The sequence below is a fragment of the Temnothorax nylanderi genome, unplaced genomic scaffold (assembly GCF_030848795.1).
Source record: "Temnothorax nylanderi isolate EJ_2023f unplaced genomic scaffold, tnyl_v1.0 TNYL_tig0005_pilon, whole genome shotgun sequence".
Taxonomy (NCBI): Eukaryota; Metazoa; Arthropoda; class Insecta; order Hymenoptera; family Formicidae; genus Temnothorax; species Temnothorax nylanderi.
This window is the reverse complement of record NW_027249067.1, coordinates 3,190,273-3,216,965: the sequence shown is the minus strand read 5'-3', so window position 1 is coordinate 3,216,965 and position 26,693 is coordinate 3,190,273. Positions and strand designations below refer to the sequence as shown.

Genomic DNA, 26,693 nt, shown 5'->3' with positions numbered 1-26,693 from the left:
TTCTATTCCATCTAATTCAGATTTGCTGAAGTTAGTGATTATGCAACGTGCTGTTTATGTCATCAGTCATGTCAAATATTAATTTGAGATCACAAAATCTGCATACAGAATGACTGCAGTTATTTGCATAAATATACCTTGTAACGCTTTTTTTACGTTTTCAATCATGGCATCAAGTTTTTACACGTGTAAACGTTTTAACTTGATTATTTTTTACCGATATTACATCGCGTTTATCATAATTAGTAGACGCATCGAATAACTTGACGTGAAACTACGAAGGGATGATTAACTGACGAAATGATGTCATTCTAACAATTCTTTTCGATGCGAATGCCATTGAGTTCATTAATCAATGGAAGCCTATTCGAGTCGTATGTTCATTTAGATATAGGCATTGTTAAATATGTCGTTAAAGACAAGCTCTTAAATCTTAATCGAACTCGATCCGATCATGATCGTGCGAATCTAGACGTTCAAGGTTCAAGCTGTTAATCGTCTTGACTCAAGCTCAGTACTCCTACGGCTAACCTTCAGCCTTTAATGTCAGGCCTCGGGCTTAGTCGATCGCGCGCCGGCACATAGGTATGTATCATGTATCGCCGAATGCCGAATTCGCTCCTGGTAACAGATGTACGCGCGCGACATTCTGTATGTACGCATGTCACAGCGCAGGGTGAACATGAGTCATGGTTATCGACCTTGATAGGGGCGGTGGTTGCGTTCCTACCCTAACGTGACTCTGCGGAATTTCCGCGGGCAAGAGAGGAGCCGCGCGAAGCGCACCTCGCAATGAAGCGATTGTGATAAGGGGGTTACTGCGCGAAGTTACCCCCTGAGTCAGAAGCAGCGACCGTTGAGTCACCGTCAAAACGATCGATTTATCGTCTATATATATATATGTACACGCGCGCGCCAGGGCGAGTCGCGTGCGGTTTCCATTTCTGCGGATGATATACCTACTGAAACGACCAGCCAATTTTGGTTCGTAACGATTAGCTTTAGAACGTTGGTCTTGTGGCCAATTTTCTCAATTATAATCGTCAAAAATAATGGAAATATTGAGCTAAAGATAAATTGCAGAGGAGTAGCGAGAGTTTTTTTTAGAGAAAATTCTATAATTGCGGTAATTGAAGAAAAAAAATTATCGCAAGTCGTTATTATAAAGTTGTGAAAATTATATAAATATGAAATAAATGTTGATGTTTGCGGGTTTTCTTTGTTTTAATAAAAGTATATGTATAAATAAATTAATGCGATTGGCGACTGATGAGAAGAGCCGAGACCTGAACAGACCAGACCTTGCCCCGCCTGGCATTTTATTGATCTTAAGAAGGTGAACGACAACTGATGCGCCTAAATGCTTCCGCAGGCGTATGTCCCCGTTCATTCGTTTCATTACTGACGTAATCAAGTAGTCGAGAGTTAAGTTAGAAGATATGTCATTACGTACTAAAACATTAGGCCTTTAAAAAAGGTCTTGGTTACATTAAAACAAACACATATTTACGATTGATATCATTTATTTGTAGTAAGCAGCTAGTCCCTTTAATTCTAACTTATAATTTTAAATACCTAATTTTTTTCTAATTCTTATTGTAGATACTTATTTTATACAAAGTTGATTAGGTACTTATAAATAATAATTAATAGTATTTTACGGCAAAAGTTTAATTATAAGCAATTTATTACAATCTCTTAAGTGTAATAAAATGTATAAAGCAGGATATATAATTATGTTATATTATGCTGTATTATACCTATATACAAAGTTGCGAATACATGAAAATCTGTACAGAAGATTTTGTGTCATTAGATGATTTTTTTTCGTACAATAGGAAGAAATAAGTATAATGAAAATTTAATAGCAAGTATAATGGAATTTTTGCTCACGTGAGACGGTCATAAAAACTACAGTGTCCACACAGTGTCCACGGCGAAATCGCGCGACTCGCCGCTGCTGCTTCTGGAGACTTTGTCCCATCTCGTTCATATCCAGGCCAAGATTTTGACATACGGCCACTTTCTCGTGGGATCGAACGATACGCAGGTTCGAAAACAAACGACAATGTCCCCATGCTCGCCGTAAATGGCTTCGTTTTCCATTGCGGAGGTAGCCGACATGTATAGGTCGCGACGAAGGAGAACGAAGTCGATAAGTCGCTCGACATCCGACTCGGAGGCAGGATTACATCTATCGTCTGGAGATGGAAGATAGGGTGTTCACGGATTCTTGTTTATCTAAATTTTTAGTAAAAAATAGCAAAAAAAGAGAGACGTTTTGCATTTAGGGATCTGTCTAAAAATAAATCCATTTTGTACTGTAAATTGAATTATATGTGATCGACACATAAATAAGCGATGACGTAAATATATCTTCGATTTATAACAGAGTCCATCATTTTATCGTATAACACTATGATTAAGTTAGATACTCAATTATTTCCCGCTTTACCTTTTAATTATATTTATCGTTCGTGGATGACTTAATGTAATCGATAGTAGCTATATATGTTACGACGATCGTTATTCGATCGCTTACATTACATAACGTGCCGCGTCAGTGCCATTTCGATGCCATTTAAAGGCAATAAAGGCACCCCACTTAACGAAGAAAGGATCGAGAGTCTGGAGTTACACGCTGAGAGCACTCGCCTAAAACGAGACGTCTGGGCCGTACAAGGAGATCTCGTTAACCGCTTTTGTCATGCTGCCACGTCGATAGAATGCATCCGTGCGCGGAGCAACCCAAATTCAGAATAATCCGAGACATCCGATATTGTCGCGCGCTAAAGAATTAACTTGCAATTAGTTAGATTAAGTCACAAATATAACTTCGAACGGCGGGGTAAAATACAGAATTATCTTATTTATCATGAGCTGTTTATTACAAGCTATATTTATCTACGGACATAAATTATTCAAAATTAAGGAACACACCAAAATTGGTATTGGTTACTCAAGTGCACGCCCACGTGCGAACTCGAGTTACCGCTACGGAGGTAACCCGAAATTCGCAGGATAAAACTGATTAATTTATCGTTGTACGTCCGGGGGGCTTAGCAACTTTACGTACGGTACTCGTGAGAAACAAGACAGCTCGGTTTGTTTTATCGTTATGGTTCTTGAGATTAAGGACCGGGGGATTTTCGTGTGGCACACCCGCGGATCCCGGCGGATCCTTCTTTCACGCGCGCGTTTCTCCTCCCTCGCCTTTTCGCCTCGCGAGAGGCGACAAGAAAGGATACGAAGGTGTCTGCGAGGGAAAAAGAGGGCCGGAGGTTTACTTGATCGAAGAGCGAGAAACCACACTTGCCCATATTTGGCTACACCCGCATGCAGTTTACATTCCGTGCCTTTTTTTATTGCTTTCTTTCGATCGCCCGCACCTATATGCTCCTCCTGTTGCGTCGGCGATCGTGTCTGCGATTTATATATGTATATGTATATACTATCCCCGTGGAATTTTTATCGCCCTGATAACGTGACCTTGCTGTTTTTGAAGAATACCGCATAATTCGCGCGTTGCGCATTGCAGATTGCGATCTGTCAAAAATAACAAGTCTATTATTTCATCGATTAGATATCGATCTATGAGGGAAATATGAGGTAAGAGGTTATTGTTAATTTAAATTTTTTTATTTCGCTAGAAGTAGATTGATCAGTTAGATTTGGGAAATAATGATCTCAATGAGATATCTCGATGATACTTGGAGATAGAATAATCAAGAAACTTCTTGATAGCGACAAGTATATTTTTCATAAAGTAGGTACATACATCCTTTCATAAGTGAGACACTGCAGCGTATCCTTTACAGAAAGAAGAACGTTTCTCTAAAAATAAATTATTTGTTTCTTTTAATAAATCGTTATTATCGAAAAATGCAGATATTGGAGGAGAATATAGATTTTTCCGATTACAACATGATATAAACAGTGATGCACATAAATGCACTTGATGCGTAGGTATGAATATATGTATTTTTCTACGCGATTCTACGTTATTCCGGTAGAATTTATAAGCGAGGGATGTTCACGTGGTTATTGCAATGCAAAGAATTGAGACGCGCAGTTTCTCCGGGAGACGCCCCGGGAACATGACTTCGGAATATCTCAATACAAATTTATTAAATGTGGAAATAAAAAGTGCAGAAACGTTCTTTTTCGTGTACGTAATTGGAATAATGCACTCACGTGGATATAATTTTTTTTATATTATGCGACCACTCGTGACTTGCATTTACGAGAATATCCATCTCCAAAAATTTGACTATACAAAAATTCGCAATTCCTAATAAGATACAATTAAAGGGATTAAAAGAAGAACGACATATATTTAACTTATATAAACAAAAAAGTACATTCTAGATTTTATATTTTAAAGTAGATTTTAAGAATTGTAGACTTTTCTCCATTTCGATATTGCTTCGCGTATTTAAAATAGATTTTATAAATTGTGTATTTATTTCATTTTCTCTCCATTTCCATTGTGCGACAAATACTGTTCTTATACACAACATACTTTCAGCTTTATTTTTAATCAACTTCCAAGATAGTCAGGAAGCAAGTGAAATTGAACTTTGAACTATTATCTTCTGATCGAAATGGGTCGGTATTAAACGCTCACGACCCATGCCTTCTATTTAATGTAATATATAATGTAATGGTAAGTGTTATCTCTAGTTTCGATACTGGGTTACACGAGACTCTTACGAAGCGCTATTTGGGGTCGCATGTTGCTGTTTGGTCAATCCCCGTTTAATATACGGCCGCGGTCGATCGTCAGACAAGTCGAACGACGAAAAAGCGCCGTGTACTCTCTGGCCCTCTTTGGATATAAAGGCACTTGTATAATAAGTGGCACAAGACCGCTTTCTAACTATGTGCGAAGGATTTCTCGGTACATATCTCGAATGTAGCACGCTGCAAGCGCTGGCAAGGATCCATAGATCGATTACGATTTGATTTTTGATATAATATGAGACAAACTAGGACAGAAGTGATTGAAAACACGTATTTCTTCAGTAACTCCGATATGATAATAACAGATAAAATTATATGTATTAAAAAATAATTAAATGTAATATATAATTAATAATATAGGTACAAACTAACATAAAAAGATAACATAAGATATTAAGTGATTATAATGTTAATTGAAATTAAATTGTTGATTGTTGATTATTCCAGTAGTAAAAGCAATGTATAATTATCAAGAAAAAAATTCCTAGCTGTTGATGTCATCAACATATTCAGCTAAAATTAAATGCAGATGCATCATTCTAAACAGCAGTGCACTTTGTGCTTTGAGAGCGTATAATTCAAGATTAAATGTCACACGTATCAAATGATTTTGATATCACGCAGTTGATGTACGATTTTATGCATGTGTGTAAGGGCTTTGCTTGCGATGTTGAACAATAAGTGGATCATTTAGCATTATCCGCGAATTTGTTTTTTGAATATTTCGGATATTATGTAGTAATCGTGAATTTAGGTCTTCAGGTATACTTGGACTACTTTTAATCGATCGATAGTAGATATTACTTGATTCTCGGGAGTACGTACAAATCACCTGATTCATAATGACCGCTCTAAATTTCATTCCCAATTTCGACCAAATATAATTTACAAAGGATGTTTAACTCATTGAATCATCGAATCTGAAGATAAAAGATGACTTTGCGTGAATGTAAAAGGGGGATGACAAGCAAAGAATGTTTTAATACAATTTTATTAAAAAACTTTATGTAAAATAATACGCAATATAATATACAACAAATGCCACCACACAAGCCATTCACCATCATGTACGAGATATATTATGTATACCTTTATGTGCGTATCACAATAAATTATCACATTTTCGCTTGATCGACCAGGAAATCTGTAACCAAACTATTGAACTCTTCGGGATATCTTAAGTGAAGATTATGTGCGCCCTTCTCGAAGATATGCAGTCTGTAAAGAAATACAATGGAAATTAGTAAAAAGATATTGTAAATTACGTTGATTGTTTTTCAAGTCTGTAAAGATAGGTACGAACTTCGAGTCGGCGATATTTTGCTTCAGATATTGCGGATGTTCCGGCAGGACCATCGCGTCTCTGGCTCCGTGAATAATTAAAGTCGGACATCTTATCTTCGATAAAACCTGTTTGCACAGATCGCCGTTTTGCTTCTCGTACAATCTCAGCACACCGTCTATCCAATTCGACCACGTCTTTTTGAAATAATCCTCACCGTAGACTTGTATCATGGGTGTCCTCATTTTTTCCGACCACTTGTTGATGTCCCTAACGCCTGGACAATAATATCTCATGAAGCGTTGCGCGAGAGAAAGAAGTGAAATATTTAACGCGCTCTCGGTAACGCGATAGCGAAACATCACGTCGTACTTGTAAAGTTGAATTGTTTTGAAAATATTTAAAACTACACTTTAGTGACTTTATACGCACTGTTTAAATTCGTGATGTCAAATTATACTCAATTAGAATTATTTTTAACTAGACCTATAGATCGCTACTGCTCCTATTCAATATGTCGTTAAAATATCTAAAACAATGTTAATTTAACTAAACCAATAAAATTAAAATAATACTGTTTTGCGTTAAAATAATAAATTTCAACATACACGATTCGACATAGTTAAAAATAACAAAATTATTTAACTCAAGGTGTCGGTTTAAATTTCATTCAATATTTAACAGTACTAAATTTCAACAAATTTAGGGATTCCGCAATTCTCTTAGATCTCGGTACCTTTTGTAATAAATAACGCGATTTCGACAAGTTGCGTTGTTAAACGCTAGAAAAGATTCTTTCTCTGACTCTACGATGTCGCGCGAGTGAAGTCGTACTTTCATATGTCTTCGTCTCGTCTGGATGTATGTACGCATTCGCGCCGAAGACAACCATCTTGCGGATGCTGTCGGGATACGCCGCGGCAAGCAGAAGCGACGTGATGCCGCCGTCGCTCCAGCCGATGAGAGAAAATTTCGAATAGCCGAGGGTCTGCATCAGGTTGTGGGCCCACGCGGCGTCGCGCTGAAAGAAATCGTCCGGGAAGGTCCTGTCGGGCGGTCGCGACTTTCCGTAACCGGGCGGATCCCACGCGACTACGGTCAGCTTCTCCGCGTTCAGATTCTCCATCTGTGGCCTAAAATCGGTCCATATCGTTCCTGAAACATCCATTTTGCTGCACTATAAATCTCCCGTCGTACATCACCGTCTTGGTGAACAAAATGTTAAACAGTTTCGCCAGCAAGTTCGAGCGGAATATTGAGGCGGATTGGCGTCAATTATTGCGTCTGCATTAAATATGTATTCTGCCGGCGAAGTCTGCCAATACAATAATCTAGCAGCAGATACCGGAAACAGAGTAGAATCATCAGTCTTTTTTTCATCCGTCATTTTTTCTCCAAACACAAATAGCATTTATGTTAAAAATTTATGTTAAAAATGTGCAGGATTGCAGCTTTGCATAAAATCGTTATAAATATAATAGAAAGCGACAAGCCAAGAGCAGCAAAGAAAGCAATTAAATTTGTAATAAAGAACAGCAGAAATGAGAATTAAAATTATCTGGCGGCAGAAAATTACTCTGAAAATTGGATTTTTTTTTTTAAATCATCACAGTGATGGAGGTAACGCTATCTTGCTTTTCACCGAACAATTCAAACACTATATCCATATTTACAGCCCGGTAGATGGCGGCAAATGCCGATAAAGTGAATGTTATCTATAACTATAGTTAAACAAACAACTATTGCACAATTCGTCTTACCCAAGGCGCCAGGTAACAACAGCACCGGATGATCACCTGTCCCGACCCTAGCGTAATTAATTTCCGTGTCGCCCACTTTGACCTTTCGTTCCTGTTAACGAGAATTATACTCCGTTTAACAGGGATAGGTCGAGGAATGGTCCACGAAATGGCAGATCGATTAAACGGCAAGTAACAATTTCACGCTTCCGTTTTATACGCTCGCGTCTCTCCACATACCTCCATCTCACGGGCTTTACTCGCTGTGGTTGATAGCTGCCGAATGCGCACGGATCCGCTCCCGGATTTTACGATTTTACATAACACACTCGCGAATTGAGCATACATCTTGCACGTGTTGGACATATACGTTTGTGATCAAGTGAAGCCTGCGAATGGATTGTATAATAGCGTACCGCGGACAGCGCGCATCCGTATCGTGTTATATATCAGCATCGCAGACAATGTAGGTACTTCAAGTTTGTGCGCTCTGATAATGAAGTGATGCGATAACACGAGGATGATAATACGAATGTTTTTTTTTAGTTTATTTATTGCCGTTAAGAATCCATCCATCTCCATTCTCCTTTTCCTATCTAAAAAAATCCTATCTAGAAAAAATCTAAAAAAAGGTCTAAAAAAGGCATGTTAAGTCGATGCTCGCATATCTCGAGCAGTTTATTGTTGCCGTTTTTCCGCGATCCCGATTGGTTCTCTCGCTGCGCTTACTTATTCATGAGCAGCTATCATCGTATATTTTGTGTTTATCAAGGAAAGCTAAATAGCGCGCGCGAAGCGCGCGTTTGTGATGTCTGGTATTTAAAAAAAACTCCCTCGCTTTTATAGGTTTCGTTTAATTCGATATGGCACCATATATTACTTGTAAAAATAGTGCAACTAAGTTAAAATTTAATTTTTATTTAAATTATTATTTTATATGTATATAATATAATATAGATGAAATAAAGAAAAAGTAATAGGATGATTTATATATGATAGAATATTTTATATAGGTATGTATATACATATATAATTATGTATATTTGATGTAAATAAAAATATATAATAATGTATCTATATTTTGGATTTCTAAAAATATAATAAAACCTTTATTAATGATACGAAATACTTGTTTCGTAAGTAAGCAACACATCTATTTTTATTTTAATTAAACTAAAATTCTAAAAATCGCAATTCTTGGAATTTTAAGGTTGGACACAAAAATTTAAATTTAAAAACCGAGAAGCATTAGAACAAAAAATTCTAAAAATTTTGAAAAATTTTTCACATTTCTAAGAATTCGAGATTTTAAATCATGAGAAAAGAAAGTCTCGAAAATCGACAAAGTATAATTAGAAGAATATAATAAGTGAAGAGGCCTCACTATTTAAAATTCGAGAAACGCTATTCCAAGACTTCCTAGAATTTTTAGTTCGGGATTGAATCCTGAAAATCTAAATTCTAGAAAATCGAAGTTTATATTTTGCTAGAGGATAATAAAATTGGAAAAAAATAATACATATACATATACACGATATTGATATTAAATCATGTTTTGAGGAGAATTGGAAATTAATTTTTAATGGTTGTATGATCATTAAAATATTTATTTTAGAACTATACAGTAATGGTAAAAATGCAAACAAATATCAAATGTAGATCTAATATACAGACGATGGCAGTAATGATCGAAAAACCAAAGAAGGTTTTTATATGGTAAATAAATAAATGTAGTGCAATTGTTTTAATGTCGGTGATTACGTAAATTTATAAATGTTCTTACAAAAGTTCCTACAAAAATCTTGCGAGTTAAATGCAATGTGGCATATATATAATTCGTGAAAAAGAATTTCGTCAGTGTCATTGTTTCGAAAAGGAAAAAAAAACCCAATTTTTAATTTCGATGATGCTTAATGAACCCTCGAGAGAAGTGCAGGAAGTTCTGATCAATCGTACACTTAATTATAATCCTACCGCTGATAAGAATAATAATATTAAATGATTCAAAATGGATTATGGTCATGGCTTATCATGAATCCTGTTGATTGCGACTGCTCTGCGTTCGATCGAGTGCTCTGTGATATTCTTCCATCAGATACTTTTTGTATTTCGTCTGATTGCTCCACAGCTCCGCTGCTTCAAGATTAAGTGGGCTTTCGTTGTTAGGTTCTACACAACAAAGTACAAGCCACAAATTAGTATCTTATACCAAACATCGATTTATCATACAATCATTTCATTCATTACTTACCACCAAGAAGGGACTGTATGGAGAGTAAAATGGTACGGACGTCGTACAACGCGCTCCATTTATCTTTCAATATATCTAGGCAGATGTTACCACCGGTATCTACATTTGGGTGAAAGCAGGGTGTGGCGAAGCGTACTATAGGAGCGCTATACGGATAGCTATGTGGAAATTCTAAGGTCAGTTTGTAGGTGAGACCGGCGTATACCTGCGACACATGGAATTTTTTTTTATTAAACCTTTCCGTCATGTTAGAGGCATTAACGACACGCTTAAAGTAGAGTAGTCTAAAATCTATGGTCCAGATTGAATCTTGTAGTCTTGGTAGCCTAATAATAATCTGCGCGCAATTTATTGAATTTGGAAAAAGTATACAAAATTCACACAATATCCAGTTCGGACCATAAATGGCATTTTTCTCTCAAATTGATTGTACATCGTATAACGGTCCTGTTTCACTTATTAACACAGTTTAAAATAGTTTGCAAGGCAGTCCTACCGTATCTCTTGGTCCTGTGATAGTCCCGATCCATTTAAACAAATTTTCCCCCTCTGGGAAGGCAGATACTCCTTGCTCGGTGTTCATCATCAGCACCATGAGTTCCTTTTGCAACCTGGACATACGATGGGCAAATTCAAGCATTTCTACGGTGTCTCGCGCGACAAATTAGGAGCAGCAGCGAGAAAAAGGCAGAATATCGCAGAATCGAATCTCGTGGAATACTCCCAAGGGAACGAGGTGAGTTCGCAACAATCCGCTAGGTTATGTGATTATGACGAGCAAAGCGATATCGATTGCGTCAGGAATTTCTGGATAAATTCGGAGGATCGCGAACGAGGGTTGATTTGAACGGGTCGATCCGAAGGGAGACTCGCGATTGACGCTAACGGGCTCGATCCCGCGTACCGTTTGCTGACTGCGTGATTGTCCTTCGGCAAGCTCTGCTTCTCCTCGGCTGCCTTAGTCGGCGTGTTCTGCATCGAGCTGAACGGGTTCACGTTCTGCGCCATCCTGGGGCACCGGGTCCTCGCGTTCCTGGCGTGAATCGGACGAGAAGTATCGTCTTTACGGAGCGGGGCCCCTCTCCCTCTCTCTCTCTCTCTCTCTTTCTTCGCGTCTCGCGACTCCGACTCGATTGACGGTCACACCGTCACAACAGCACGGCGGAAATTTGAATGCTGCACGCGTCTCTACTGCCCGGCTCGAAAACATCGAGCGGCAGAACAGCTGTTGCGTTGCGTCGGGCGGCGGCGCCGTCGCGCGGATTCTCGTCTCGCGTCACTGCTCACTGCCCGTCGCTCGCCGTGTGCGTCCGACTGCGTCGTGCGTGGTCGTGCGTGCGTGTCTCTCACGGCGGATTTTTAAATCGCGTGCCACGGGCTCGAGATATCGCGGGACTCCCGCCGGGCTCGGCTTCCGCGTTTCCGGGAATCCGGGAATCGTTGGTTTCCGAGCGCCCCGCGGTGATCGATAACTTCGCACGTCGCCTGGCACTTGTTCTCGGAACTGCCGAGAAAGCGAGGAGGATGGACTTCGAGGGGACGAATTCGGGTTAGCGCGATCGCGATATATCGATCCGAGACCCGACGTCTCTCTTTTTTTCTCTCTCCTCTTCGTCCCCGAACGTGATGATAAACGTGGCACGATCGGGCGGCGGTCGCAGTCCGGACTCTCGTGGCACGTAGCGTTCGAAGTCACCCGGTATAAACGCGTCGCGTTTCGCGTTGCGAGCGGAGCGAGCGTTTCCGTCATCCGTGCCGAGCGAGCGGGTTGCGGGCCGGGTGCGATGGGATCGCACGACGATGAGAGTGGACTTGCAACCTGGTGATCAACCCCGAGGTGAGGCGAAAGCATGGCGGCGGCGCAGGGCACGCCGGAGTCGGACACCGGGAGCTTCGAGTGTTTCAGAAACTACACGGCGCCGGAGGTGTTCGTGCAGGGCCTGGCCGGCATCGTCGACCAGCAGGACGTCGAGTCCATGATACGCGCTCAAAAGCAGATGTGAGTCGCCGACTTTCTCGAGATACATTAATCTAGCCCAGATAGCCAAGTCTGTCGAAAGCAGATCTCGCCACGTATCTGCTATTCTGCTACAAATTTTGTCGGCAGAATGCCAACAGAAGTACAATAAGTATAACAGAGTCTCCTAACATAACCAGACAGTAGATTGCGGCAGAAATTGAGCAGAACCAATCTGCTGTCTGATTATGTTAGCAGACTCTGCTGGCAGAACATAGGTTGAATGCAGTTGATGTCAGTCTACTGCATGTCCGATCAAATCTGTTACCAATCTGCCAGCATACCCGCGCTATCATTTTGCTTGATTTATAATTCTTCTCTGTCGTACGCTCCCGCAGGTTGCAAAGGTTCGAAAAAACCAACGAGATGCTGACGAACTGCAATCAGCTGTCGGTGAACAGGCTCAAGACGGCTGGTACGGAGTTCAAGAAGCACACCGCTCTTCTGGTCGAGATGAAGAGGGACCTGGATTATATTTTCAAGAAGATCCGCCTGATAAAGAACAAGCTGAACCAGCAATATCCACAGGCGTTCAATGGTAATTAATTATATGGATGAATCGACGTGGAAAGTAGAAATATGATCCGTCAGTTTATATTTTCTGACCGTAACAAATGCGCAGAGGCGGTAAGGAGCAGCTTGGCGGAGGAAGTTATCGTGGAGGATGTCGATTGCCCGGTGAAACCCCTCGAGCCGGAGGTCGTGCCGCTGCCGTCCGGCCCGGCTCACGGCGCTGCCGATCAAGATCCCGATTCAGATGGTAATGAAACCTCCACTAAAAATAGTCATATCGATAAGGAATAAATCGGACCTTCGGCGTACGTTTCAAATGTAAAACACTTAAAAATTACCCTAAGGAACGAACGGCCGATTAATTCAGGTAACACACGTTATATTTATAATATGTATATTGGCGGAGGAGTGAACCGCGGAGGGAGTACGTTTGTGCTTTGTTGTAAGAGAGCAGAGAGAGAGAGAGAGACCTGTTTAGTCTGAACCAATTGTTTTTAAACACTCAGATGATTTTATTGTTGTGAGATGTATATGTAACTACATTAGCTATATACGTGAATGCATAAAAGACTATTTTAAAGAGAGTATTTCTACTAGAAATCGATGTTAAAACCGAGAAGTGACGTGTCTCGCTTCTTAAGATTGCGCTTTACCTGACATCCCGTGCACTTCCTCTCGTTTGGGGGAGAGATACTAGTACAAATCCGCTGTAAAGGAGTATCAGTCGCGATAAGGCGAATCGACACTTTCCGACTTATTTACGCATATTTTCGTCATTACTCGCATGTGTAAAACTGAATCGTCGCATTACTGACAAGCAAGTTTGCAATACAGAGATGGTACAAAGTAAATTTCCATACTAGCTTAGTTTACGGCAGGGTAGTTTGACCAAGAGCGTCGATAAATTGTGCAAATAATTTTTCTATTACCGATAAATAAAGTAACGCGTGCCATGTTAGATGTCCGACACGCTGTGTAGATATCAGAGATAACAAGGACGTTGGAGACTGTTGAGAGTACGGAAGTTTACTGTTCTTTGAATGTTCTCTCCTTATTACGTAATTTTCATCGACTTGCCGCGTAAGTATGTACATATCGCATAACAACATGCTTTCGATGTACGAGCCGATTTATTGCTTCTCCCAGCGCATAGCAAGGAAGCTTGTTCATGTGTTACATAGTGCATTATTGTAAATAAAGATCGTTCACTGTCTACCTCGTCGCACACACAGAGTCGTCTATTTCACGCTACTCCGATAGGTATGTCTACAACGATTTACAGTATTGATCGAAACACTCCGAGAGAGCTGGTCTCGCAATCTCTGACGCTTTGACAGAATTTGCCTATGAAGCTTAGGGACGTGGCTGGGCTAATAGAAATTGAATTAAGTCGTTTCGCGCGAGAAGATGCGAGGATTTGTGCAATAGAGTTGAATAGAGTTGAATAGAGGGATATGTACCTTGCCGTATCGATTAACAGAGCTTGGGGTCTAATGTTAATTTCTAATGTTAGTGTCTTAGAATGTCTACGCACGGAACACAACAATTTTGCATCCTGCGAACCAAAGTCAGGCTCAAGGTGCTCAAATAAATCCGTTGTATGCGCACTTTCCACTGTAAGATAATGCAATTCACAATGTAAAACGTTTCGGTCGGCCGAGAGAGAAAGAGAGAGAGAGAGAGAGAGAGAGAAAGAGAAAAATATATATAAGTGTTCTTTGTTCGTTTTTCGTTCTCGTTTTCCTGCGGCTTGATTCACCCCCGATCAAAGTTATCCTATCCTTTCTGCGAAACGGAACAAAAATTACACAAAGTAAAAAGAAAAAAAAAAGAAAAAAGAAATCGCGAACGGCGATGATTGGCCAGAGGACTAATAACATGACTTCCATTGTTGGTGTACAGTGCCGGTCGAGGAGTTTCAGTTCGCGAAGCTGCGCAAACGGCGAATAAAGAGTAACGACAGCTCGTCGACGGAGAGCAACAACGATCAGAGTAACGCCGACACGTCGTCCTGCACGTCCGACACCGGTTGAAAGAAAGCCGAACAGTGAATGAGAGAAAGAGGGGGAGAGAATGAGAAACGCTTGTCACACATAATAATTGTCCCAAGTCGGGCTCACGCACCGGCCGCTTCGAAATGTTGCTCGAGAGCGTAATCGGGCTAATCAATCCGGCCAAGTCGATCGATCAAATCAATAAGGCAATAAAGGGGAATCGGGAGGCGCGGAATCTCTCGAGGCCGAGGGTGGCGTCGTTACGCCGTCGCCGATGCCACGCACACCATATCTCGATGTCATTGTGCGAGCTGCGAGTTTTGTGAATACTGTCAATGTTGAGCAAAATAAATTCTTTGTACATGGTAGAGCGGTGTTGATCAATTTCACACGACCGTTCCGGGGGATGCGAGCGAGAAGGAAAGAGAGAAGGAGAGAAAGAGAGAGAGAGAGAGAGAGAGAGCGCGGGTGTCCGCAAGGACACCCGGGATCTTTAATTCGCGAGTCTCATGTCGGGTCGGGACGGGTCGGAGTCGTCCACCACCTGGGGCGTTTCATTAGCGACGACGCAGCCGTCGCCGTCGTGAAATATTTCGCTCGTCCGGCCGGCAAAGGTGGCGCCGAGATTAATGCGAATGCTTTTCACGGGCTGCATCCGCGCCCGCGCCCGCGTCGCGCCGGCTCTCTCGCTATACTTAGCCAGCGCGACACGCGGGTCTGGGGAAAGATTCACGTGCGACTTCTTTCGCCGCGTTAATTCAGGAGGAAGACATTTCAAGTGTCCACCGCACGTGTTCGGCGCAACGAGGGTACAGTGACCGACGTCGACGTCGTCGCTTCGACGAAATGCGAGGTAGTGTCGGGGTGTGCTGGGGAATTCGCGCTCTTTCTTCCGCTCATTGATATTTAAATTAAAGGGAAAACGTTGCGAAACTAAGCAGGATGATGCGGATTTCAACGCCAGTGTCTTTTCACTCGAGAATTGAGAAACGCGGTAGCGTCTCGCGCGAAGTATATTTTTCGTAAAGCATATCCTTTTACGATTCTTTTTTTTTTCTAATGTGAATTCTAAAACATTTATCTTTTTTTTCGAAGCAGCTTTTATAAAGAGCAGCTTTTAAAAACAACTTTGCAAAAAACTATATCTCCGTCTCTCTCTTTCTCTTTTTCTTTTTTACCCAAGGTTCATTTGCAAGTCTTTCCACGGATTTCAGATATTTGCTCCGCGACCTTCGCTTTTCCCGGATTCTCCAGCGAAGCGGCGTAATCGCGCTGTAACCGGCGGTTGTAATTATTTACGGATTAACGGGATCCGCGCAAGCTGTTGCCGGGGGAAATCCGCGCCGTTCGCCGGTCGCGAATGTTAATTTTTCTTCTGCGGTTTGTTATCGCCCGGCGTAAAATATTGTTAGGAATCGATTTCTAGCTCTGCTTTCTACCATCGATGGTTTGTGCTATACACACAGACGTCACGCGCGCGTGCATACACACGGAGTGCGATGCTCTCTTGCGCGCGCGGGGAGGACGCCGGCCGTCGCGATGCCAGAAACCAGCTGCGCCTCAGCTGTTTTCTATCCATTCCGCCTTGCTTCCTTTCTCCCGGCGACGCGATTGGACACTTCGAAATAAAATCCTAGATGGACGCGACACGTGGAGCGTATTCGCGCTACGTAGAATTCATCTTGACGAGATTCGTGTATAATTAAACTCGACGCCCCCCTCTATGCGCGTAAAAATTTGCTCTGTACAGTATCACGTGTCATGTGTTAGCTTTGTAGATTTTTATAGAATACTATATATATAGATATCCCAAGAATTTTACTTAACACCATCATTAAGATTTTTAAAAAAGATTTTTAGAGTTCTTGCGTTAAGAGATTACAGGATCCTGATAGATAAGAGTAAAAGAGAGTTACGAAAAAAGTTGGGGAATTGTAAAAAAAGTTGTAAATTAATAAGGAGTATGAGCTTTTTGTTATGTACGTCTAATTACATTTGACAATATCTTGGTGTAAAACAATTAAATTTTATTAACATCACTGTGTTCATTTCAATTCTGTTCTGCAAAAGAATCATACTTCAACGGTAATTATCCTAGTCTCAACAGAAGTGATCTGAAATCAGTATAATTACATTATTTATTTATTTATTAGGGTTATAGTTATTGCGGTTCATGGAGCAAATTTTTAGAAAAAAAGCAATATGTCGCAAAATGAGAGAGTTATATAAAGTCAAATTTAATCTTTTTACTGAAAAAAATCGAGCTTATAAAATAAACAAATAAGAGGTGGTTTTGAAATTTGCGAAAAGCCTCCGTGAACCGAAGCAGATAATTATTATAAATATTTGTGTCAAATATGAAGTTAATCGAATAAACCGTTCTCAAGTTATCGTGGTTACAGTTAAAAAAAATTCTATTCTAAGAAATGGACACAGTGAAGTTAATATTTATTTCAATCTTATTTATTTCAATTACATATTCATTTTTGACTTTTCATTATTTATTCAATCGGTCACATTGCATTGGCAACCGAAAATATCGGAAAGAGATAGCTCTATCAATTTTGTGAAGTATATTTTTTCCAGACGATTATTTATCCAGTGAATATTATTCGAAATCTGAAATATACACATCTTGCCTTTTTTATATATTGCGGCACATAAATATACGCATAAGTAAGATGCAAATAAAGTGCAGCGAAATATCCGAGATATTTCGCGTAGAGTTTATTCGCACACATTATTGGACTATCTTCTCTCTTTAAAGTCCCAATGGCTTGCGCAAAGCGCAATTCATTTGCGCGGAGCGCTATTGCGGATATTGCACGCGCGTGCTAACGCACCCGAGAAGAATGCATTTCGAGAGGAGGGAGGGCTCGCCGTGGCGGTTAACTGCACTCCCGATAAAACGCGGAAACAGCTGTTTAATCTTATCCGGTCCACCTGCGCCGCGCGCTCGATATTTACTTTCATTCTTCCAGCGCGTCGCGTGCAGCACGCGCCATGCGCCTCTGAGAAGCACCACCGTCTTTTGTTGACACAAGCATAACAAAGCTTGTTTCCACCCGTCTTGGCACATGTGTGCCGCCCGCGCAGATAGCTTCGGGCTGGGCGCAAATTTGACAATGATGCAACATGTTGATTATTTGTCGACTCGCAGAGAAATTCTCTCGAGATTTTCGGCAAAAATAACGTACAGATATTTAGGTAGTAAACAAATTTCAAGTTAAAAAAATATGGGAGATAATTGGCAATGATTCGACATATATCTATAATTTCTACAACGACCAGATATTGAAATCAATAATGTAATAAATCAATTGAAAGTTAAAGAAACTTAAGAAAGATAAAGAGACATTTCGCACGATCTTTTAACTTGTTAATGTAAGTCCCGCGAGTTTTTCAGATTTACAATGATCATATCTTATGGTTCTACAATTTGCAATGCGGAGAAAAGTGTATCGCACAAAACGGATTACGCCGCGAGCGAACTCGGTAGGAAAGACGCGGCAGAGCTACGAGCGCGCACGAAGTCTTCGGAAAGCCGATGGTGTTTTTGAAAGCCGCGATATTCCCGTTCCCCTTTTACTCGCGCATTGCCCGGGGTACGTCTAGTTGACGCGGGCACAACGGCGACCGATGCAAAGTAATACAAAAGCGCGCTCGCTAACTCGTCGGAGAGTGTCACCGGCAGCACTTCGGATTCAACTTTTCCAAGAGCCTCGGACGGGCGAAAGAAAATGCGCGGGAAGAGAGGACGGCAGAGCCGGAAGATGCGGCTTTCTCGGGACAGCAAAGCTCTCCGGGAACGATTAAAATCCCGCCGTTTCTGCCTCCCTTTTGCAGGTTTCCATAAGATAAGAGATAACAAGTACTTGTCTTTTCATTCTTTTAATAAACGCGACTGATGATTTGTGAAGTCTTTCGATTCGCATTTATTATATCGCATGCGTACTGTTAAAAATACGTATTTCAGCCCTATAAAAATTTAAGATTTGCCACAAAATTTTATTTTGTTACTATTACTACATACACATTTTTTATAATTGCTCTGGACTGACTCGCTACATTTGTCTTTCTGGACTGAGCGACTGTAATATAACATTTCTATTTTTGCACATCTTAATTGCAATCTTGTTCTATTTATCACTCTTTCCCTCTCTTATCCATCACCGTTCTTTATGCTTATCCTTAGTGAAGGCTTAGGTACGACGTCATGAGCTTTCCCTCGGTTGAAAAGGACGTAGCTTAAACCTGGATCTGCAGTCCAGGTGTGTCAGTTCTGGCATCCAGATGTTGAAATAACTTTGCTTAATCCTAGTTCTGATGTTAACACGAGAAATGTCTCGTTTCTCTAATCGTCATCCAGATGTGAAATGTCCACTTTCCTTATTCGCAAATTATTTTTAACGCAGCAAAGCAAATATCTCAGATTTAAACGGTCGGATTTAGGGTGCGATTCACTTGGCGCTCCAAACGCTCTTGGAAACATTTTCATCCTTGTTGTTTATCAAATGTTGAACAAGGATAAAATGATACTCTGAAGCGTTTGAAGCGTCTAGTGGATCGCACCCTTAGTGTTAACCGCAAGTGTTGGCGCTAAATTAGGTTTGAAATAAACGTCATTAAGTAAATGTAACTCAGAGAAAAGCAATTCCTTCAGAGTTTCACAACAGAGTTTTGCGCGCGCAAGCACACATCTCCTCTAGATACCGATTTACGAGTATGTTTTGCAACTTTTGTTAGTAATGCCGCCTGGAGGGGTCTTCCGATGCAATAAAAACCTACTCATTCAATTCGTCCTCTATCTCCCTGAAAGGTAAAGGACTTTTCTCGTCGCTCTCGCTCTTCCTCGGCTAACGCGTTTTTTCTCCAGCGCATACGGGCGACAGAGCGGCGAGGGGCTTTGTAAAATCGGCGGATGCGGCGGCCTCTCCCTCGCCGGAGGAGTGACTTCATGCTATTGACATCCGCTTCTCGTGGTATCGACATCCCGGTACATGCCCGCCCGTGCCGGGAGCACGATCTCGCGTCACTTCCAGAGAACGAGAGCGCGAGAGAGAGCTAGAGAGAGGAGAGAAATAGGCAGAGAGAGAGAAAGAGAGAGAGAGAGAGAGAGAGGGGGGGGGGGGGGGGAAGGGCTAGGAAGGGTGCACGGGGTGCGTTCGCTGGGCTCTGCGTCGGTGTAATTTTGCACGAGTGCGAAAATTACACCGTGCGCCGCGGTGCCGATAAGTCGTAAATTACAGGCACGTAGGTGGATCGTGTAAAACGCGGCCGCGGTCGGACCTGCGATTGACGCCATCACCGCGCTTAAACTTACGGCCGTACGTCGAATAAATCGGAATTAGCGTTTAATCACGTACGTCCGTTCGATACGCGCCGCCGGAGTTGGTAATTGGGTCTCGAAATTCCCGAACGGCTTGTCTTCGACGCTATCCTTAACTGTTTTATAGCAGCTTCGTTGGATATTGCTCTTTTCTCTCTTTCTTCCTGTTAGACCGTATATTCTTTGTAGTATGTAAAAATTCTTTTTTCCGTAGCTTCTGTCTGTAGCTTTTGTCCCATATATCCATTATTTAGGGAATTGTAGCTTATAGGATGGCCCGAATTGTTTCACGCGTGATGAATATCGAGTCGTGCATCACGCTTCTTTCGTATGCACCACGGCTGTTTATAATAATATATCAAAATTAATTGACGTCGTAATTTATGGGCAGCACGTATCTATTTACATTGTTCCATCGTTTATGTCTCATATTCGTGTTCAGATTTGATGAATATGAGATGGAACAATAGGGGATATTTTTATCATGATATAATGCTTTCCCGAAAATTCGACGTGCAAGTGCAAGGTAAAAATTGCTTTTTTAGAACTCAAGAACAATAATATATTTGTAACTAATTTTAAGATTGAAATGAATTGAATTAACATGTTGTATGAGCTGTGAGATCTGTATATAATATTTTTAAAAACCGTAGAAGTATAACTGTTTAAAAAATTATATTAAAAAATTATGGAACTGTACACTTTTCTCCAAGCTTTGCATAAAAAAACAGTGAATTTTAGAAACAATTGCTTAAATTATCATGGATTTGCCTTGCCATTAGGTCACACCAAGTCTAATTTATTCGGAATTTTAATATCGATTCCTATTTAAAGTATGTTCGTCATTCTGCTGGAAAATATTGAGTTGTAATTATACGATTTTCAAGAACTTCACGGAAAAAGCGTTAATTCTCAATGCCACTTAACATAAGATTTTTTCAATTTCGGCTAATATTGTCTCATGTCGAATTTGCTGATATCGATTAAATTTTACTGGTAGTACTTGGTATTTTCGGGAGTTTCGTTCTTAATATCGTTTGATTATATTATCACAGCATATTGTTGCAACATTGTTTACAATGTGCAAAAAGAGATAGTATTTAAACAAATTTATCGTCAAGTATACGTTATATATCCTAGCTTACATAATTTACACAATTATTTCATGAAACAATAAAAATAATTTATTTATAAAACTTCTTATCGCAACTTTGAATTAATTATTCAGCAATTAGCTATTTTAAATTAAAGACTAATTCACTTTGAAAAATTGATAATTACGTTCTTTGACAGATTTTACGTATTCAAATGTATGATTTTCAAAACAAACTGCGAACGTAAATGAAAAATATTGTCTTTGAAAGTTGTGGCAGCAAACGGCAGGATTTCTTGATATCAATGTCGACACGAGAATCGATCGAGTTCACCGCTTTCAGTTTACCGAGGCCGCACAATCGGCGTAAACTCGGTGATCACGCGCGGAGGATTTACGCGGCGAATACTTCGCAGAGAGGGGCGAAGACTTTGTACGTAACGTCTGCATCAGGTCGAATGATTTGCTATTCGCGCAGCTCCCGGCCGCCGCGCCGGCCGACGAGGGAAACTTAGATTGCTTCGCCGACTAATTCCTATCCGAGCGCCCGCCCGCGCTAATTCGACGTCGAAACTCGCGGCGCGTCATACCTGAAGCGGCTCGATAAATTACTCACCGTCCAATTACCGGCGACGTGCCCTGCAGCCCCGCTTCGTCATTCACGGTGACTACGAGCTCGAGCGAGCACGATTCTTGTTATCTGTTTTGCCGCCGCGCCCCCGTAACCGCGACCAACCCTTTCGGCCCTACGCGCGAGGTGGTCCGGGTATCATCCTTACTTTAAACATCATATTTGGAATATTTGAGTATTTTTTTCTTTTTTAATTAATATATATATATATATATGCGCGTACTTTGTCGGGTATCGGTCTTTGACGAAGACGACGCGCTCGAGGAAAAGCGCCGACGTCCTGGCATCCGATCGCAGACGGGAATCCCGGGATCTCGCGTCAGAGCGCGTATACGCGCCGCCACGAGTGTGTGTGCGTGGCGATGACAGGGTGGCGTGACGGAGTGCTAATAATACGTATAATGGGTCGGCGACGTGGTGTGTGCGCGCGAATTCGTGCCGATAAACGCGCGCGTCCACACCGGCTGCAATCTCAGCATGTACACACGTGTCATCCTGAGCAACGAGGCACGAGTGCACGCACGTGTCCATGCATTCGGAGACGTTAAATCCGTACGCGACAGGCTTGGACTTGGAAACAAGCTCTCGGATAACCGAGGTATCCTAAAACGGGATCTGAAATTAATTCTTTCCGTATTGAACGTTGTTACAGCGCTAATGAGGTTCTAGAAAACGACTCGTTAAATTCTCAAGTAAACATAATGCATTCGAAATTGAACGTGAGACAATTAAGGTAAAGTTTTGAAACCTATGACTCTGCCGCAGGGGTGGTAGCTCTTCTCCCGGCGTACATGTGTATACTGTCTATACACACATATCAACAAATTACTTCCCTTAGCACTGATAAACTGTTATACTTCTTAAACTTTTTTGTTAATAACTTTTTAATAAATAACGAACGACAGCTCTAAAACCTTTAGAAGGTTACTGAAGAGAGTGTTCTCTATAATATATGTCAAGGTTAAGGTAGCAGGAGGTTGCTCCCCTAAACTAAATAATTACCACACTTACTATTCTTTTTACTATTTTATCTTAAAAAATGGCTTTCTTGTAGAAGTCGCCAAAATTCGCTTTAAGGGGTTTTATTTTAACTCAAAACGAAGCTTTTTATAAAATTTTATCGAAATCGGAGGTGGACCGTTTTCGAACTTCACCCGACAATTATGTTCCTTACACGTTTCTATATGGAAGCTAATTCATAAAAGAGAAGGTTTACTTTGTAACTTGAGAAGAAATACATTAGTTTCAAATGCAATCTCCATATTTCTAATATGCACCCTCTTAGAACGCTGTATTACCTGCACAATATTAAAACGTTCAAATCGTCTTGCAAATCGCGAACTAACTCCAAGCGACGCGACACGACGGATGGATGCCATGGTTTCGAGAATCCCGCGATCCATCGATCAATGCTGAACCTCGGATGGTCGGTGGCACGTCTTCTGCGTCCTCCAGAAAGACAGCTGGCGCGATTGTGGGTCGACGAGCATTCCTTGTCAGCGCCCGAGTTTGGAAATCGGTCACAGGTCGGTACTCTCGCGTACACGACGATCCGCTCAAAATCGAGACGAACGGTCCCTGCTCAAGATGTGAGAACGTCGAGAAATGTCGTTGCCCGCCCAAAGTTCTTTTGCCACTTGAGTTTTTCTTCTCATATTTCAACACTCTATAACATATAACATATAAAATGTATAATTAGGAGAAATGTCCGTTATATCTAAGTAATCTCCACAATATAAAGTTATCAAGTTAATATAATATTTCTACATACGAAAGCACTAATTTATAAGAATAAATGTTTACTTTCAGTCCCTTATGACTTGAGAAGAAACACATTTTAAACACATTATCTTTGAGCGTGACAGACAATCTCAATATTTTTAATATAAACCCTTTTCAGCAATCGATTCGACGTTGTATCGCCTTACAGAAATCTCTGCAGTGTCCTGCGTTGATTTATAAGGGAACAGTCGTACTTTTCACGCGCGCTACTTTTACATATAAATTACATCAGTATTGTTTAACGCGACTATGCCGATTTGCGCGTGCAGTTTTTCCAACTTTTATGATCGTGCAGAGATTTCGGTGCACAGCGGTGATCGATGTCGCGCGTCGCTGAAAGCGAGCGGAGCGGCAAAGGAGTAGCGGCGCAGGATTCAAAGTGCCCGAGGTGAGGTGAGGGCTGCACACCCCCCCCCCCCCGGCGTCGGGATGTGGTGCGAGGGTACGGGAGGCCAAGCTATTTCTCAGCTTCAGCGGCAGAGCCTTTCTTCGCGGGAATATATCGACACGTCAGGAGCACACTGGCCCGTTTACAATATCGCGTATAGGAACGTGCGCGCGCCTACATTTCGGCCCCGTCTCGCACCTCGTCGCGCGAGAAACATCGCTCCGAAATGATTCCGCATCGATCGCGGTCCTGGATCGGCCTCGAAAATTATCAAAGAGCTCCCGGGAATCTTTTTCATGTTTTATATAATAAGACAAACACTGTAATATGACAGTGTGATCTCGAATGATGTTATTAGTAGTCGAAAAATCGCAAAATACTGAAATATATATGTAGTATATTGTAACATATTGTAATATATTGTTCATTATTATTCGACAGAAGTATTATTTACGCAAATATTAATATTTATTATTAAAAAAGCAGAGATAAGTGTTTGAAATTGCATCTGCTTGTAGGATTAACTTTCAAATACGTAAAAATATTCATTATTATTCGACAGAAGTATTATTTACACAAATATTAATATTCATGATAAAAAAACAAAGATATGAGTTTGAAATTGCGTTTGCTTATAGGATTGACTTTCAAATATGTAAAGATAAACGCTCTGTATTAAAAAAAAGCTCTATTTTACCATAAGCAAAGATTTTGAGGAAAAACGGGGAACGCAATAAAGAAGAACCTAGGAATTCTCGCCTTATGAAATCGTTCTTTTATAAATATAAATTTCCAGAAGTTTTTTATAGCCTCTCTCCGGTATGTTATCGAAACCTGCTGGATCGTTTCAATCGCGTAATCCGCGTAATCCACATCGCGTGGGGCCGTGCCGGGTTCGCGGCACATAGGCGTGTAAACGACCTGAAATAACTCCGCCAGGTGCCTCGCGAATTGTTCCCATCAGCGTTACACTCCTCGGAAATCATCGCGCCGATGCCGGATATCATAATCGTCCAGTGTTTGGCGGAAGAAGCGTCGCGGGTTAAGGCCGGCTGGAGGTTGCGTGATGGATTCACACCTCCTCCACCACCGGCTGGCGGCTGCCTGGCTGCCCGGCGTCGTCCTTTCGGTTCTACAGCGAGACTCTCAGTTGGCCGCTGACTGCCGTCCGTGCGTCGCGCACGTTCGCGCCGCTCTGTCGCAGCTTCGGGATTCGGCTCGGCTCTTCGTCGTTGCGTCCCGTCGCCTGGGTGTCAACCCCTCGAGATCTTCGTTCGCGATTTAAGCGTCCTCGAAAGGCTTTACTTCTGATTTTGTGTTAGAATTCTTTTTTTTTCCTCCCCCTATCTTTGCGCGTTCCGAAGATCAACTTCGTTTTCGTACGTTTTGAAATTTCCCTTCTGTCTCTCGATATTTCGATATTTTCTTCTCGTTCTTAGAATTGTCTTTTTCTTGTATTTAATTCGCGGGATTTAACACGCGGGGCGCGCGCACGCGCGCGCTTATCTCTCGACCGGCACCGAAAATCGGAGCACGGAGAAGAGTGCATTTCCGCATGATGAAGCGTATCGTCGACGCTCGCTCGCGAGAGCACCTACGGCGCTCGTGAAAGCCCGCGATCGCGAAACTGTGACGACTGATCGACAGCCCGCCGCCTTCCCTGGATTTTTTTTTGCGGTTTTAATCTGGCACGCTGCGTGAACATCGATCAGGCAGGAGGTGAGAATCCGCTATAGTTGTGTGCCATTCGAGCCCTTTCGGGCAATTTTTTTTAGCGCTTGCGATAATTGCTGCAGCGAGAATCTTCACAGAGGAGAGAGTACTCGATGTGTGACATCTTCGCAGATTTAAAGGCAATATTTTTTAAATTCATGGTATATAAAAAATTTTTTAATTTATTTACATTTGTACGTTTTTACAAGAAGAAATTTATCTTGATTGTCACATCCCGATAATCGAAAATTATTTATTTTCTATAAAAGAGAGATACAACGTAATTTTACAACGTGATGTTAGTATTATGTTTATAAAATAAGTTGCTCTCTCGCACATGCTTCCTTTAGATTTCACACACACATGAGACGATATTGAAAATGGCTGGCATGCGACAGTATGTGCACTGTGGACATTAATTCGCGCGACGGTATTTTTATGACACGAGAAATGATTGCTTGATTATATACGGAGCGTCTGAAGAACCGCGTGTATAACTCCACGGAACGCGAATTTGAATATTAAAATAAATACAAAAAAAAAGAGACACATAATCGCACGTGGCCGTATGTCTGTAAAGTTCGCGTTACAAAGCTATGGGCCTCCCGTAATGCCGGGAACATTGGTAACTAGGAAATCGCGTGCCGCACAAAGCTGCTGTCATTTTAGTCGACGCTGCAACATTACGATTATACCGCAATTTTTACCAAAAAAACTGCACGTGCATGACTCCTATATCGATTCCGTTATTAATGAGAAATGCCATGTTTTGACCTTTTCTGCTGTATTCAACCATTCGATATGTGTGACTGTAGCGCGAGGTATGGCATCGTTTTTCATACACACACACACACACAGTAGAAAATCACGGATTTTGTTAATCCTTTTTGGACATGTTTATACCTGAGTATTTGTTATTCCATATCTGGAAATAGAATATACATCGAATTTTATAACAAATATACAAATATATAATTTCGAGAGTCTAAAAATCTCTGAATTTCTTACGATACGCACGAAAAAAAAGGATTAGCTACTATAGCAAATTTAGTTGCAAGTATAGCAAAAATAGGAACCCTTAACATTTTTTGCAGCGAGAGCTAATAGTTTCGCTACTATTGCTAAATTATAGCTCTGGCTGCAAAAAATATAGCTCTCGCAGCAAAAATATTAGGTGCCCTTAAAGCTATGGTAGCTAATCTTTTTTTTTATGTATAT

At 41.2% G+C, this 26,693-nt stretch overlaps 4 protein-coding genes across 5 annotated transcripts in view; 2 read left to right on the top strand and 2 right to left on the bottom strand.

The window, feature by feature from the left end:
• Nucleotides 1-5,716: 5,716 nt before the first annotated feature.
• On the bottom strand, nucleotides 5,717-8,542 carry LOC139776621 (valacyclovir hydrolase). The gene is made up of 5 exons (XM_071713430.1): nucleotides 8,005-8,542; nucleotides 7,786-7,876; nucleotides 6,860-7,180; nucleotides 6,047-6,302; nucleotides 5,717-5,961 (listed from the first exon to the last, which is right to left on the bottom strand). Exons 1-5 carry the CDS (start codon nucleotides 8,128-8,130, stop codon nucleotides 5,859-5,861), a joined length of 897 nt encoding a protein of 298 aa, XP_071569531.1. The 5' UTR covers nucleotides 8,131-8,542; the 3' UTR covers nucleotides 5,717-5,858.
• Nucleotides 8,543-9,350: 808 nt separating this feature from the next.
• Vih (ubiquitin conjugating enzyme vih) lies at nucleotides 9,351-11,232 on the bottom strand. Its single transcript, XM_071713441.1, has 4 exons — nucleotides 10,920-11,232; nucleotides 10,512-10,626; nucleotides 10,016-10,220; nucleotides 9,351-9,933 (listed from the first exon to the last, which is right to left on the bottom strand). Exons 1-4 carry the CDS (start codon nucleotides 11,021-11,023, stop codon nucleotides 9,794-9,796), a joined length of 564 nt encoding a protein of 187 aa, XP_071569542.1. The 5' UTR covers nucleotides 11,024-11,232; the 3' UTR covers nucleotides 9,351-9,793.
• Nucleotides 11,233-11,296: 64 nt separating this feature from the next.
• On the top strand, nucleotides 11,297-14,907 carry LOC139776635 (kxDL motif-containing protein CG10681). The gene is made up of 3 exons (XM_071713450.1): nucleotides 11,297-12,014; nucleotides 12,371-12,570; nucleotides 12,655-14,907. The coding sequence occupies exons 1-3, from the start codon at nucleotides 11,866-11,868 to the stop codon at nucleotides 12,834-12,836; spliced, it is 531 nt and encodes a 176-aa protein (XP_071569551.1). The 5' UTR covers nucleotides 11,297-11,865; the 3' UTR covers nucleotides 12,837-14,907.
• The window catches only part of Nvy (CBFA2/RUNX1 partner transcriptional co-repressor nervy), a 51,603-nt gene continuing 37,579 nt past the window's right edge, over nucleotides 12,670-26,693 (top strand). The window contains exon 1 of one of the 2 annotated variants that reach the window (XM_071713390.1): nucleotides 12,670-12,792. In XM_071713390.1, the coding sequence (XP_071569491.1) occupies nucleotides 12,790-12,792 (3 nt within the window). In that variant the 5' untranslated portion in view covers nucleotides 12,670-12,789. Of the gene's footprint in view, nucleotides 12,793-24,928; nucleotides 25,482-26,693 lie in introns of those variants that run through there. The other variant, XM_071713400.1, reaches the window with a different exon arrangement.